A 16,572-nucleotide genomic window follows, 5' to 3' on the forward strand; every position below is an offset into this window, starting at 1 on the left:
CAGTTAATTCATGTGCACATTAAAGTTTGAGAAACACCGTCCTAAAAGAATAGAAGCCTTCTTAAAAGACTTACAGTTGATAGGAGGTTAATTTAACCAGCTTCACTTAAGAATCCCCTGGGGAGCTTGTTAAAACACAAATCTCCCAGATCCCACTGCAAGATTCGGTGCCTATAGAGGCGGTGGTCCTGGGAGTCTGCATTTTCCACAAATACCCTAGGGGGGTCCATGACTCACAGACTGCACTTGGAGCACTGGTCCAGAGCAGCTATTCTCAACGCTGGCTGCACATTGAAATTACCTCAGGGCCTTTAAAAAAAAAAATGCTGATGTCTATACCCCTCCCTCCAAGATTCTGATATAATTGATGTGACGGTGCAGCCGGGGCAGCCAGATATTTAAAAGATCTCCAAATAACTCCAATATGGGGTCAAGTTTGAGAAACACAGGTCTATAGCTTGGCGTACTCTTCTAAGGGCATGGCTGGGTGAAGCGTGTTAGAAAGTTGGGAGACCAATACAAGGTATGATGATTTATTTTTTAAGATTTTATTTATTTGAGAGAGAGAAAGAGCAGGGAGAAGGGAAAGGGAGAAGCAGGCTCCCTACTGAGCAGGGTGCCCCCAATGCAGGGCTCGATCCCAGGAGATCCCAGGACCCTGAGATCATGACCCGAGCCGAAGGCAGACGCTTAACCAACTGAGCCACCCAGGCGCCCCAAGGGATGATGATTTAGAAAGGGGGAATGAAGAGATGGAAATTTCCAAAGACAAACCTTGCTCTGTTCACAATTTAACCATCCAGTCAAAATGCATTTGCCTGTCTGGGTGCCCGTTAAGCCCCTCGGTGCCCCTGGTCTCAGGCTCTTGCTAGCCAAAACAAGGGAATCAAAACCTGAGGTACAGTTTTCTGCCTTCACAACTCAGATCCCTCTCTTCAGTGGCTTTGGAGATGGCATCATCCTTTCTTCCCTTTAGAAAGGTTTGTCCAGATATGCCAAACCTTTGTGCAAGTTATAAAAATGCTTCACTCTTCATGAATAAACATGAGAGCTAATGTGTGGAGAGAAAAAACATTTATCAATTAAGTGTCTTCAAAACCTCCCAAGATTATGCAGCTTTAATGGCTGAGTGATTTTGAAAGGAAAACTTGTAAATTGAGCTGTACCTGAACTCATAATAAAAAGCCATTGAATTAATTGACTCTTTTAGTGCTCACCTAACAATAAGCCTGAGCTGTATATCCACGTGAGGCCAGCCGAGATCACTGTGGCATTTACCCTGATTCTCAGGCTCCTCCAGATGAGAGAAAGGCAAAGCAGACCAGTCCTCACAGGGGAAATTCGCTTCTTATGCAGTCTTAACAAAGGCGGAGGGTTAGGGCTCTTGAAGAAGCACTTGCCATATTATTTTTGCCACCTAATGTTCCAAAATGGCTGGAGAACAAATGTATAAATTAGATGGGTCCCAGGGGACATGATTCAATTAAATATATCCCCCAGAACTAGACTGGCTTCTGGGTAGGCAACTCATCACCTCACTCTTCTGGGAGCATCAGAGGAAGAGGACGAGCTGTACCCAAGGTCACGATGAGCTAGATAAAGCTCCGGGCATAGAACATGTTGGCCCCCACCAACCCCTTCCTGGTTTATCTTTTTAATATAAGTGGGGCATTTTGAGCACCTGTTTCTGCCAGTTACTTTCACATGTTATCCTACTGAATCCTTAACAACAGCCTTCTGATGTAGGTTATTATTAATCTCATTTTTCGGAAGAGAAAACTGCACCTCTGGGAGATTAAGAGATTTGCCTGTGATCTAAGGGTGGGTCCATCTGATCAAACTTTGTGTTCTTTTCATTCTTCACAAGAGGTGCCAAGATCAGAAATCTCAAGGAGAGATGCAGAACAGGGAAAAAAACTTGTCTCCATTTTTTTCTTTTTTCTCTCCTTCCTTTCTTCCTTCCTTCCTCCCTCTCTCCCTCCCTCCCTGTTTCCCTTCATCTCTTTCTTTCTTCCTCTTTCTTTCTTTCTTTCTTTCTTTCTTTCTTTCTTTCTTTCTTTCATTATGAGTAAAATTGCTAGAAATAAAATTGCTCAACTTTTTGAATATTCAGCTGCTATGAACATTCAGGTGTTTGCGTAGACATTGCTTCCTTTCACTTGGGTAAATAGCCAGGAATTGAATTTCTGGGACATATATAGTAAGTATGTTTAACTTTATAAGAAATTGCCAAACTTTTTCAAAATGGCTATACCATTTTGCATTCCCACGAGCAATGTAGGAGAGTTCAAGGTGTTCCACATCCTTACTATTACTTCATATTTTTTGTCTTTTTCATTTAGTGAACTCCAGGGAATATATAGCCTGTGATCCAGTAGGGAACTCCAGAGGTGAGTAGTGACATATCACTGTGGTTTTAATTTGTATTTACTCAATAATTAATGTTGTTTCGGAAAATGTCTGTTTAATCTGCCCATTAAAAACATTTTTTTTGTCTTATTCTTGATTTACAAGTGTTCTTTATATGCATCAGATACAAGTCCCTTACCCAATATGTTTTGAAAATATTTTCTTTCAGTTCATGGCTTGTCCTTTAATTTTGTTAAAGGTGTCTTTTGAAAAACAAGTACTTTTAATTTTGATGAAGTCCAGTTTTTCAAGTTTTCTTTTGTGATTTGCGTTCTTTTATGCTCTAAAATACCTTTGCCTGACCCAAGTTCTTCAGGTTCGGCCATAAGAAGCCCCCGCAGGAAAACAAAGGAAAAGAAGGAAGTGAGGTCAGAATTATTTTTCTTCTAGTTTCTTCCCTGCAAGAGTAGGAATGACCATTTGAGTCTCTCATTGAGAAGTCACAGTTCCTGTCTGTTAACCCTCTGCATATGGCTCTATTCGCAGGTTCTTATCCTTTCAGTGCCTTGTTGTTACGAGTCTTGGCATACTCAATGATCTTTTGTAATATCCCTTACCCTGCCCACATCAGTGTAAACAATACTTTTATTAAACTCCCCACAAATTATCCAAATTGAGTGTACCATCCTGCAATATTCACCAGGAAGTTTTCTTAGGTTCCACAAAACATTCAGACTCACAAAACCTTCACCAGCCTCATTCAGCACCATTTATTCTGAGATGTATAAGATAGAAACAAAGCCTGACACAAGGCAATGTCAGGAGGTCCTGTTGCATTTGAGTAGTTCTTGGAGCTGTCCCTGAAACACTCTACACAGCTTCCCAGGCTCCCCAAATGACGTTTTGGATGTGGAAGGAATAAGATTTATATCCGGCAGGTGTAAGAATCACCCTGGCTTAGAAGCCCCATGCTCCCAACAGCCAAACTTCAGTAACAGTTTCACAGGCCTAGATTCCTGGGTCCCTGTAGAGACATGCCCAGAAACAAAAGTCACCACATTCACAGAAGCCTAAGTCTAGGATGTCCCAATCAGCTAATTTATGGTGTCTCCTAGCCCAGATACAATTTACCCAGCAGGGGTTATTTCTACTATAAACAATATTGCCTTAAACTTAGTCGACATTTTACCTTCATCAAGTTCTTAGGGGAACAGAGTGAGAAAGATAAGTGAAAGTCACATTTTCATGCAGAAACATCTGTTCCCCACTGGATCACAGGCTATATATTCTCTGTGTGTCCTTTTGTGTAAACTATCGTAGAAAAATTGTAGTATGCTAAAATCTTCCTTATGTTTTTATGCATTTTTTGCTTGTATTTCTATCACGTTTTGCTTTACATTTTAATGGTATTTTTCAACTCATAAAGTTTAATGACTGTTGTGTATTAATTATACCTGTTATCGATCCCAGTTGATCTTTGTCCTCTTTAAGGCTTTTGTGTTGATTGAACTTGGGTTGTCTGATTTCAACACTACCACCTTTAAAAAATTAATAAACTATTTTTAGAGCAGTTCTAGGTTTACAGAAAATTGAAAACGCAGAGTTCCCACATACCCCTCCCTCACCACACAGTTTCCCTTATTATTTCCATCTTAATGGAGTTCAATTTGTTACCATTAATGAATCAATATTGATACATTATTATTAACTCAAATCTATAGTTTACACTAGGGTTCACTCTTTGTGTTGTACATTCTATGGATTTTAACAATCATGATGACATGTGTCCATCATTATAGTATCATACGGAAGAGTTTCACTGCCCTAAAAACCCTCTGTGTTCCACCTGTGCAACCTCCTTTCTTCCCCTCAGCCTGGTGCAACCACTGATCTTACTGTATCCAGCTTTGCCTTTTCCAGAATGTCATACAGTGCGCAGCCTTTTCAGATTGGCTTCTTCCACTTAGCAACATGCTTTTCAATTTCCTCCATGTCTTTCTGTGGCTTGATAGCTCATCACTTTTTATTGCTCCACACTAGCTTTTGTTTCTGTTTTGTTGATGTCTCATTCTACGTATTTCTTATTTTTAGCTCTCCTAAATCGTTTTACTTTAGGTGTAAACATTATAAAAAGTGCAGAGTGGCTACCCGCTACTGGGGGAGAGGCAGGAGATCTGAGAGCTCTCTCCCATGCTGCTGAAGGCTGAGAGCAGAGAGGAGAATTGAGGGCAAATCCTGAGGCAATGAGACCCCAATCCCTGCTAAAGAGAAGGATTTGCTCCTGTTTTTAAGTAATTTGAGACTGTGGTAAATAAAATCTAATGAAAATAACAGCAAAGCCCAAACCCAGCTCAACTGCAGCCTAGACTGACTCAATCCTTCACACCAGTGGCATGAAGAAGAAAGTATATGACCTATTCTGGGCATAAGTATTATTTACTTTAGTCTATACTATCAATTTATACATAATATCTCACATTCAATAAAAAACTATAAGCAAGTGAAAAAGCAAGAACATGTGACCTTACTTTAAGAGAGGAAATGGTTAAAAGAACCAGATGCAGAAATTGCCCATGAACAACATGCACGAGCAACAGTGAAAAGAAAATTCAAAAAAAAATCTGAATACAAGGGTCAGATATGAAAAACGTGATGTGGAAATGAAGAATTACTTCAATGGACTTATCAGCAAACTGCAATAGCAGGGAATGAATAAGTGAACTTGAAGCCGGATCAATAGAAAGTGTCCAAGCCAAAACACAAAGAGAAAAAATAGTTAAGAAATGTAACATAGAACTTTTCTAGTTATTATTGCTGTTAAAAAAATCACTGTGAAATAATGGTATAGGTTCACACTTCCACAATCAATTGACTTTATGTACAAAAAAATCGACAAAGTGATTCCACGGGGAAAAGAAAATCTTTAATAAGTGGTGTTAGAAAAACTGTGCCATAAGAACTAAAGAACCTCAATCCCTGCCTCGTACCACACACAAAAGTCAAATTGAGATGGATGATAAACCTAAAAGTCAAGGCAAAAACAATAAAGTTTCAAGAAGAATAGTTTCATGACTTTGAATTAGTCAAAATTTCTTTAAAAAAGACACAGAAGTACCAACCGTCAAAGAAAAATTGATTAATTGGACTTACCAAAATGAAAAATGTCTGCTCTTCAAAAGACACAATAAAAAGTCAGCGAGCCACCAAGTGGCAAAAAATATTCACAAGACATATATCTGACCAAGGAGCTCTATCCAGAGTATATAAAGAAGTCATGCAAGTTATGATAAAAAGTTATGACAGAAAGAGAAACCACTGAATTTTCCAAAATGGTCAAAAGAATCTAACAGATATTTCCCAGAGGAAGATATATTCATAATACTTCTACCTGACAAAGGACTGATGTCCAGAATATAAGTAACTCCTACAAACCGATAGTAAGACTCAGGCAAATGATTTGAACACATGCACACACACACACACACACACACACACACACACACACACACGCACACAGCCAAGAAGCACAAAAAGGTTCTCAACATCATTAGTCATCATAGAAACATAAATTAGGGACACCTGGGTGGCTCAGTTGGTTGAGTGAGCTGAAGTCTCACTTTGCCTTTGGCTTAGGTCATGATCTCAGGGTCCTGGGATCAAGCCCTGCTCAGTAGGGAGCCTGCTTCTCCCTCTCCCTTTGTCCCTCTCACACCCCCCACTCTTGTTCAGGCTTATGCTCTCTCTTAAATAAATAAATAAATAAATAAATAAATAAATAAATAAATAAAATCTTAAAAAAAAAAAGCCAAAAACATGCTGAGCAAAAGAAACCTGACACAAAGGAGTACACACTATAAAGCCATAGACTGAATGTTTATATCCTCCCCATCCCTCACTCATGTGTTGAAGCCTAATCCCCAGTATGGTGGTATTTGGATGGAGCCTTTGGGAGGTGATTAGATCATAATGGTAGATCTCTTGTGAATGGGATTACTGCCCTTATAAAACAGACCCCATCGAGCTCTCTCACTTTCTTTCTGCCATGTGAGAATATGGCAAGAAGTCAGCCATCTATGAACCAGGGAGTGGATTCTCACCAGACACTCAATCTGTGCCTGATCTTAGACTTTCCGCTTTCCAGAACTTAAAGACATAAATGTTTGTTGTTTAAGCCATTCAGTCTACGGTATTTTGGCTGCAACACCCTGAACTCACTAGGACAATATATGATTCCATGTAGTTCTAAAACAAGCAAAATTAATTTATGGTGATAAAATCAGAACAGTGGTTGCTCGAACAGAGGGGAAATTGGGGGGAATATGAAAGAACTTTCTGGAACAATGGAAATTTTCTATACCTTGATAGGGGTGTGGGTTACTCAAGTATATCTATTTTTCAAGACTAATCTGCTCATACACATAAATCTGTGCATTTCAATATATGTACCTCAATTTTAAAAAGATAGTGTTCACTGCTGCCTAGGACTGGTTTATAAGTATCTGTTGGTCTGTAGGAGACAGAGAAGTAACTAAGACAGGAGTGACTAAGCCAGTAACTAAGTTAAGTCATCCCAACTGGTGACTAGATCTTTGAAAACCATGATATTATCGTGGTGTAGAAACTCCAAAAACCAGTTTAAGACAGCGTTCTGGTTCGGAAACCAAGGGGCTGCTTGGAGGCATGTGCAGAATGGAGAAAAGTAAGCATAGAAGGAGAAAGGCAGGAAAGGAAAACAAAAGACTTCAAAATGCGTCTGCCAACGAAGCTTCCAAATCACAGAAGAAATCAAATGCTTAGAGAAGCAGTCAACAAAATCAATATTCAGAGCATGAATTCATCTCAAATACAATTAATCCTTTAGAGCAAGTCTAACACAGACATTAAAATAGGTATTCTAAGGATTCTCAGCAAGAGTTCTGAAGGAACCACATCTATTAAAAATTAAACAACAAAATGCTTAAAAATGAAATTTAAAAATACTGATATAAAAGCAGAATGGGTGCACCTGGGTGGCTCAGTTGGTTAAGGAGCTGACTTCAGCTCGGGTCATGATCTCAGGGTCCTGGGATGGAGCCCCACATAGGGCTTCCTGCTCAGCAGGGGGTCTGCTTCTCCCTCTCCGTCTCCCTCTGCTTCTCCCCCAACTTACGATCTTATTCTCTCTCTCTAATAAGTAAATAAAATCTTTTAAAAAATAAAAGAGAAATGGATAAATGTGAAAAAAAGCAATTGTAAAACTTGGAAAAGATTCGTAAAGTTATTGAAATTAAAAAGAAACACACACAGGTCAGTTGACTATGTAGTTTAAACTAGATACAAAGAATGAATTTGTGAATTTGAAAGTGGTACTGAGAAACTCTTGCCCAGGATTCAGCAAACAGAGACAGACTATGATTTTTTAAAAACTTGAAAAAACAGTTACAAAACATGGAGGGTAGATCAAGGAACTCCAAAGGGAGCCCCTAAAAAGCACTAGCAGATAATAGCTGAAGAAAAAATAAAATGGTTTTCCCAAGTTGAAGAAATATCTAAATCCTCAGATCAAAATTACATTCGTGTACCAAGCTAGATAATAAAAAATAAATTTACATCTAGACAAGAGTAATGGATCTGAAGAGTATTAAAGGTAGAGATAATCCCATATGCCTTAAAAGTCACCAGTAGAAAGAACAGCTCATCTGCAGGGGAACAAGACGTAACAGCAGATTCCTACCTTACCACAGTAGATGCCAAAAGACAATGGAAGAGCTGTCCCACGAGAATGTGACATTTGGCTAAGCTAGTCTGAAAGTCAGGGCAGAAGGAAGTTCTTGTCAGACAGAGCACAATAGAATCTACCACCAATAGATCTTCACTAAGGCAACTTTTCAAAGATTGCTTCAGCAAGAAGAAATGTAAACCCGGAGAGGAGACATAGGATACACCTCAACAGGGAGCACAAGAATTGATAAAATTTGTCAGTAAACTTCCACTGTTGACTGTTATTTTAAAGTTACTTTTTGTGTTTTAAAAAAAACAAGGTAGAAGTCCTTGGGTTAGTTTATCCTGTCTCCCTTTCTGTGTAGTTATGTCGCTCATTAAAAACACCATTCAGTTCATGTGCTTTTGCTTGTATTTATTTTATTTACTTCTTTGTTTTGAGTGAGTGAAAAAATAATGTGGTTCTAAAATTCTGTTGTATTTTCAAATTCCGAAGTATTCAAAAATGTTTACTCAAAAAAGTGTTCCTTCTCCCATCTCTTCTACCCTGTTCTTATTCCTGTATCTTTTCCACTCAGTTTTCTACCTACCCGCTGTGGGTAACTACAGTCTAATGGATTTCTGGTCTATTCTTCCTATGTATCTTTCTCTAAAAGTGATCAGATACACATTCTATTCTTTTTCTTCTTCCTTCTTATACAAGAGTTCATTTCAGTGGAGTCACCTTAATCCATTAAATATGTTTTAATAGTTTTGAATCTCAGAGAGAGAAGTTTGAAATCTCAATCCTTTCCTTCTCAGAGGTCCATTGTAGGAAGGTTGTTTTATTTTGCAAATTTGCCTGCCCTGACCTCAAGAACATTCAAATGCATTGACCAGTGGGAATTTAGGGGTAATACCTGGGTTTCATCCATTTACAGAGGTAAGCTGTGGCCTCACACCAGACAAAATGTTATAAGTAAGATGCTACCTTCAGAATGACATGTGATGAGCTTTGATTTAGATAATGGCTCTTATGGTGACCTTTCCTAAATAAACATGATTCAAAACAACCTGATTTTTTTTATTGCTCAGAGAACTCCCTAGGACATAATATTCCTATTCTCTTACAGGTGGACCCGTCACTTCATATGAACATGGAAAAATTTCTGTAAATGGAGATTCTGTAATCCTCCACACAAGCTCTCCTTCTGAGCCTTGTAAGAGCCACAAAGTTGAGAAACTCACCTTCTATGTTTTCGTCTAGGTTGAAAATGTTGAAAAAGACAGAGACAAAGGAAGACCTCTTTAGTACTCCACTGGACACCTCCCTCAGCATGGGTTACGCGCCATTAGTCAATACCTTAGGGCTATTTTTCTTCAACAAACCAGACACATTTCCGCAACATTACTATACTTTTATTCCCGGCCTCATCTTCCCTGAGGAGTTAAATATTTTCTAGATAGTCGAAAGTAAGAATGATTCCCATCATACTTTATTTTTTAAGGGTGAAAATAGAAGCTTGGTCAATTGATCACAGAAATGACAGGGAACATGCCATTATATTTTAACCAGTGTGTAAAGAAGGCTCTTATGTAACCAGCCATCCAGGCGCTTCTCCCCAGAGAATTTTGTTTTTCAGCAAATTGCTGTTGGGATGAAGCTTTACAGCTGTGGAGTCCTTGTAGCCATCTTCCTCTTGTGTGAGCAGCATGTCTTCGCTTTTCAGAGGTAACCCAATAGAATCTTAAGTGGTGGGGGGCCATTTTCCTCACTTGTTTGCCCCACGTGGAATCTAGTCGGTGCACTAACCTGGGGAGCAAAATGTAAAAGTTTGAAGGTCAGCTCTTTCAGGAACTTTCCATGTTGCCCTGACAAATAGTACATTTCAGTGTAATAGGATCTCACTAGATCTAGGGTCTTTTTTTCCTTTTCTGGCTCTATTTTGATTACTGACAGAAAGCTGGAGGAAATGTATATTCAGTGGCTAGGGCGATGAAAGAAATAGAAGCTTTTATAAAAATAATTATTTATACTCTAACACATCACATGATTTACATTTTTTGTCTTCACACACGAAATATATTAACTGGATAATGTGTATTAACTATGAATAATACAACTGTGAGTAACTGAATAGTTTCCTCTTGTACATAGAACATAGGAAGGGAAGAAGGTAAAGGTATGGAACAGGAGGTTTAGGTTATGCACGAGTATTTACATGGGGTATGAAAGGAAGGATAGTTGTGTTATAAAGAACACATATATGAATGTAGCTAATTCTTATTTTGCTTACTTGAGTGATTCCCTGGAGATTGCTTACTATACACCACTTAGAAGAATACAAATGAACTCGTGTTCTAACACATTTAATATATGGCAAATGGTCCCAGGCTATGTATAATATTGTAATGTATTAACTAGTGAACTCGTAGAGTTTTAAAATTGATATTATTTCCTTTGGAATTATCTTATTTTTTCCCCTTTGTTTTGCTTCCGTGATTCTTTTTTTTCTCCAATTATTTCCAAGACAAATGCCTCTCCCCATTTAGTGAATAGTAAAGAGAGGAAAGACATACAGGGACAGGAAAATTCTATCAAAAATACTTATCTCGGTGCCTGGGTGGCTCAGTTGGTTAAGCGTCTGCTTTTTGGCTCAGGTCGTGATCTCGGGGTCCTGGGATCGAGTCCTGTGTGGAGCTCCCTGCTAGCAGGGGAGCCTGCTTCTCTCTCTCCCTCTGACCCTCCCTCCCCTCCCGTTTGTGCTCGCTCTCACTATATCTCTCCCTCCCTCTCTCTTTCAAATAAATAAATAAAATCTGTAAAAAAAAAAAACAAAAAACTTTTTCTGAGTCAGAAAAGGCCATGGGTCAGCATTTAAGAAAACAGAGCTTGACTTGAGAGCCTGATGCTGTATTTGTACATATCGATTCTTTTTTGTTCAATATGATTATCAAGTGTCATGCAACAAAGTCCATCACCAAATAATGATTGTTATTGAATTGACATGAGAGTCAAATTGCTGGAATAATTGGTGACCTATAGGTCTCTGTGTTTTCAATAAATAAGATAACTGTAATTTCTAAGGTCCTTGCCGATTCTAATATCCCACAACTTGGTGATTGGCTTTAATTAAAGGTAGGGGAGAGGTAAGGAGGAAAACTGTTATCAACATGTCCAGCTGGGTACTGTAGACAGTGGCAGTGTCATCCACAGAGAGGGGAAAGGGAGGGGACACATGGTTATTTAACACCTATGTTACCTCATGCGCTGGGCCTGGCACTTAGAAATGTCATCTCATTAAATGCCTACAATCCTGGGGCTCCTGGGTAGCTCAGTCGTTAAGCATCTGCCTTCGGCTCAGGGCCTGATCCCAGGGTCCTGGGATCAAGTCCCACATGCTTCCTCCTCTCCCACTCCCCCTGCTTGTGTTCCCTGTCTCGCTGGCTGTCTCTCTCTCTGTCAAATAAATAAATAAAATCTTTAATAAATAAATAAATAAATACATAAATGCCTACAATCCTACGCCTTAGGAATCTTGATGGCGACATCTTACAGAGAAGGAAACTGAGCCCTAGGAAGGATAAATCATTTGCCCCAAATCAAACAGTAAGTGTAGAGTTTGAATTCAAACCCATGTTCGCCTCATTTCAACTCGTTTCTCCGAATCTCATTGCCTCAAAAATCTAGAAATTAGGAAGAGCGCTAATTTGATGGAGGTCAGATTTAGTCACAGTGAGTTTGCAGAGAAGACAGGTGATCCAGAGCGCTGCCTGGGAGAGGGACGGGCTGGAAGTTCAGTGTCAGGGTCACACCTGCAGTGGGTCTTTGGTGGCATGGCTCCTGCCCCTTGGCAGCTGGTGGCTGCAGAGCGTGGCAGGCTCACCCACACGCCACTGCCTGGATCATAATGAACTGAATTCCTAGATAAGAATCCTTAGCAAGATACTTCAAAAGCTTTACCATGTCCCTTCAAAATGAGAAGGCATATAACAGTTTAGTGGAACTAAGTAGTCGAATAAAGAATTTACACACACACACACACACAAAACAGCAAAGAAACGAGAATATTCCTTCAGGCACAGCTTTTCTTACTATTTCTTGCTTCAGCTTATACTTTGGAATCTGATCGATATCTATGCTTGAAGAGAGGAACGAGACTATGACTGTATTTTCACCAATCACATGGTATTGAAAATATTGTCTGTGTGTATTGGGGAAGGGAGAGCGGCAGCTTTGTGGGCAGATTCATATCTGATTCCTCCCTCCCATTCCTCCGCTAGAAAAAACATTCCAAACTCTTCTTTCTGTGAGTAAAAAAAAAAAAATATATATATATATATATATATATATATATATATATATATATATATTTTTTTTTTTTTTTACCAACTGTTTCTGAGCTCTGCTTTCCCAGGAACAAGCTATCACCGATGCTAAAAGGGAAATCTAATTTCATTCAGGGTGAGAGACTTTGATGAATTATTTCTGGGGGCAAGAATCCAACCCTTTCTAAAAAGAGCTTACGGTCTGTCTTCTCCCTAAAGCTGTTCTCTGTTATTGTTTTCTTGTCGTGATCATTTTCCTAATAACACTTTGTATCCAGGCAATGTCTGACTGGCTGCTTTCTAGGTGCATTTTGATACATCTCATCAGCGAAATGCCCCGGAACGAGAACGGGAAAAAATTTTAAAGGCATTAATACCATATGCCAAAGAGAAAAGCAGCCAAACAAACAAACAAAAACAAAAACAGGTCTCTGTAGTCACTTGCTGTTAAAGGCCAAATACTGTAAAGGGCAAAAATAAAATCCTAGCAAGCACCTTGTAAACAAGACATTAACTGGATCGTGCTCTGATGACCTACGTGCAGGCTGTCAGGGAGGCTGTTTACTGGAAACAGGGAAGTGGGGGGAAAGTACAAAGAAAAGAAGGAAAAAGACTTGGGAGAGTGGGGGATGGTTGAGGAGAGAGGGCTTCTGAATTATTAATAGACCACAGGACTTGTTCCTTCTGTCAAGTTCATATACTGTCTGCTGCCTGGAGATCCCCTGCTTCTCTCTCACTTAGCTCCCCCTGATATATTATTTTCATCTTAAAGAACAGGGCGCTGGTGGCCTTAAAACACTGTCATGCGTAAAGAAAACGTGCGGCCTCGAGCAGTGTTCCAGTGTTCAGGGGCATCTTGCCAGTTTTTCAAATAGTATAAACCGTAGCAGGGGACAGAGCTTGATGAAAATAATCATGTTCTTAGAGGGGAAGCAAGAGGAAATGCTGTCTAGTGTTAAAATCCCGGGGTTTGCAGACAGCCCCAGAGCTGCGACTTCTTAGTTATGCGGCCTTGGACAATGTCCATGTCCTCTTTGAACCTCAGTTTATTTTTTGTGTAAAATGTCTGCTGTTATTTCATTGTGCTTATACTTTTCATTCGATATTTGGTGCAAGGCTATTTTTTTTTAAAGATTTTATTTATTTATTTGACAGAGAGACAGCCAGCGAGAGAGGAAACACAAGCAGGGGGAGTGGGAGAGGAAGAAGCAGGCTCATAGCAGAGGAGCCTGATGTGGGGCTCGATCCCAGAATGCCAGGATCACGACCTGAGCCAAAGGCAGAGGCTTAACGACTGCGCCATCCAGGCGCCCCAAGACTTTTTTTTTTTTTTTTAATTTTCAACTGGCTGTTGGTTAAATCCTCTAACTGTATCACTTCAGAGATGCGATCAAAACATTTCTTTATTTTCTTGTCTCCCTTTGCCCCATTGCATTCCATGTGGTAGAGTAATCTTTCTCTGCCCCACATGGAAAGTGTGCAAATTCTGACTTTTTTTTTAGTCCACTCTTAAGTAACTGATAATTTTGGGGTCGTGTTAACATGCAAACAATCTCGATTTAGAAACTAGAATATTGGGTCCATTCAAGATATTATTCAAATTTCAGTCTTTACAGGGAAACCACCCCTCACCCCTCTCCACACACACGCCTCTTTTTCTCATTTGCCTTTTTCTTGGGTTTTAACTTCTTTTTTTTTTTTTTAAGATTTTATTTATTTATTTGACAGAGAGAGAGACAGCCAGCGAGAGAGGGAACACAAGCAGGGGGAGTGGGAGAGGAAGAAGCAGGCTCTCAGCAGAGGAGCCTGATGCGGGGCTCGATCCCAGGACCCCGGGACCACGCCCTGAGCTGAAGGCAGACGCTTAACGACCGAGCCACCCAGGCGCCCCTTGGGTTTTAACTTTTTAGGAATTTTTCAGATTCCTTTGCTGAGGAATTCTCCAGACCAGAGATAGTTGCGTCTCTTGTTAGGTGGCCATTTGTGACTCCATGTTTCACCGCTGGGAATCTTGCATTCACCCCCACGTTCCTGCCCCTGTAGGTGGCGCTGTCAGCGTCTGAGTTATAACTATGGCCTATGAAGTAGTTCTTTTGATTTATATACTGCCCAACCAACTGGAGACCAGCCACATGCATGTTTAGCTTCCTTGGGAAAAAGCCAGGCACCAATCTTTGTGTCTCTAAACTTGAGGAAACATGTTCAGACTCTCCCATTACCCCTTGGAAGTCCTCCCTACTGGTGGGGATGAGGGAAGTAACACCCCCAAACTTAATCCCCTTTGGGAGCAAGGGTACTGACAGAACTGTAACAACGTGTTTCAAAGAAATATTGTCACAAATCTTCTCCCTTTCTCCACTCTGACCACTTTTCATAGCCTCTTTCTGATAAAGTAAGGGGGCATCGTGTCAGGAAACTGATTTTCAGAAACTGTGTAAATTCTACATAAGGAGACCTGACTGACCCTCATTCCATTTCCTAATTCTATTGTGTTGGCACTTGGGCTAAACAGGTGGAGACAGGAAGAGTCCAGCTCACCACAGTTGGAATGTGGACACATTAATATATTTTATGGTGCATTTTTACCATCATCATTTTAGTCCTCCACATTTCCCAATGTATTTTTCTATGTTTCCTTAAATTTTTTCTCCTTAAGAAATAGGACCCTTGGAATAACACATTTTTTTACCTTTACTTTTTCTTTTTTTTCTCTTTTCTGTTGACTAGCTTTGGTCAAATACATTAGAAAAATGCCCTTATCTTCTAGTCAACACAACACTTCCCTTATGTGGGATTGAAATTTAGCCTGTTTGGATAATGTAAAGCAAGGGAGTATCACAGAATGCCTAAATTTATCATCTGTGTACCAAATGTATTCTTCGCTGACAGCTTAACTGTGTGAACGCAGCCTTCGATATCCTCCTGATGGTCAAGGTCACTTACCCCTTCCAGCATAACTCCTCTCCTTTCTGATCATCTTTTGGGACGAGGAGACAGAAATGACTGGGTAGCAGCAACAGCTGTCAGTTTAATAAAACTCTTGCCATGACTCCTGTGGGAGCTTTTCTCTTCTGGGAACCAGAACTTTAAATTTATAGAGCCATATTTGTAGATTGCAAGTACAAATTCCCCTAATTCACCTGGAATGGTGGTGAGTAAAGCCACCTCAGCTTGGTTCCTGGAACCATGAGCCATGTGTTCTAACTTGTGGAGACACCACACCATGTAATGATTATTGATTTAAGACTGCATCCTGGAAGATGTTGCTCCTTTCCAAGCTAGCACCTCAGCTAATCCATTCTAATCGCTTCATGAGGCTTGCAGCTCCTGGGTGGTGTGGTATGTGATAGGCTCAGTGGATCCCACAGTAACGTGCCCATTGTGCACCTCCCTTGTTGTAAAGTGGATCCCTTAATCCGATACGGTGTTAGGTGAAATCCTGTGTGGATCAAACACTATATAAGTCCTTGAATGGTAACACTAGTTGAGGCCCTGCAGGTAGAAGAGGCAAATCCAGACCTAGAGTGGAAGGGGACCAAAGTGGCAATTTCTCGGGTGCCTGGTCTCTTCGTGGAATGGTGCTGATTAAAGGGCTTGGTTTTGGTTTCTGTTGCTGTCAAGTTGGACATTTGGCAGCAACAGTTGCTCTATCAATCTTGGTGGGTAGGAACCCATCCTGTTGAGCCATGAAAATTACGTCCTTGCCATCATGGCTATTCTGCTCATGGGCCCTTTGTGCCAGCACTGGGGTGACTGTTGACAGAGGCTGGCTGACATCAACTGCCTAATCATGATGTTTACCTAGTTAGTGCCTATTGTTTGGTGGGTGCTTTCTGTTAGGTGTTACAATGTGATACAAAGATCTCCACACTTTATTCCCACTTCCCTAGTCCTCCAGGAAGCAGGCACCAAGATGGAATTAGACATGGAAGACATGTATTGAGAAAAATGCTTGAGAGGAAAAAATAAGGTGGGGACAAGAAGAGGCTCTGGGGAGAGACATAAGACTGCAATGCTGATTTAATCCTTGTGGAGGAAAAAAGGAAGGAAGGAGGGTGGAAGGTCTTAGATGTAGTGCAATTCTAAGAAAGATTTTGCAAAGTTGATAAGGTGGTTCTTGGCCAATGTCATCCACCAGAAGGGCCCCCCATCTTTCAGTAATGAGCCTGCCTTGTTATCCCCACCATGCTCAGTTATTAGCTGGAAGCAGCCAGT

The 16,572-nt window shown here is 40.2% G+C and overlaps 1 protein-coding gene across 1 annotated transcript in view; it reads left to right on the forward strand.

Moving 5' to 3' along the window:
* Positions 1–1,229: 1,229 nt before the first annotated feature.
* Positions 1,230–16,572, forward strand: part of CPB2 (carboxypeptidase B2) — a 61,222-nt gene continuing 45,879 nt past the window's right edge. Inside the window, exons 1-3 of the mRNA XM_040622866.1 lie at positions 1,230–2,390; positions 9,162–9,248; positions 9,672–9,760. Of these exons, the coding sequence (XP_040478800.1) occupies positions 9,687–9,760 (74 nt within the window). The 5' untranslated portion in view covers positions 1,230–2,390; positions 9,162–9,248; positions 9,672–9,686. The remainder of the gene's footprint in view (positions 2,391–9,161; positions 9,249–9,671; positions 9,761–16,572) is intronic.

This window comes from Ursus maritimus, unplaced genomic scaffold (genome assembly GCF_017311325.1).
Source record: "Ursus maritimus isolate PB19 unplaced genomic scaffold, ASM1731132v1 scaffold_10, whole genome shotgun sequence".
NCBI classification, from domain to species: Eukaryota; Metazoa; Chordata; class Mammalia; order Carnivora; family Ursidae; genus Ursus; species Ursus maritimus.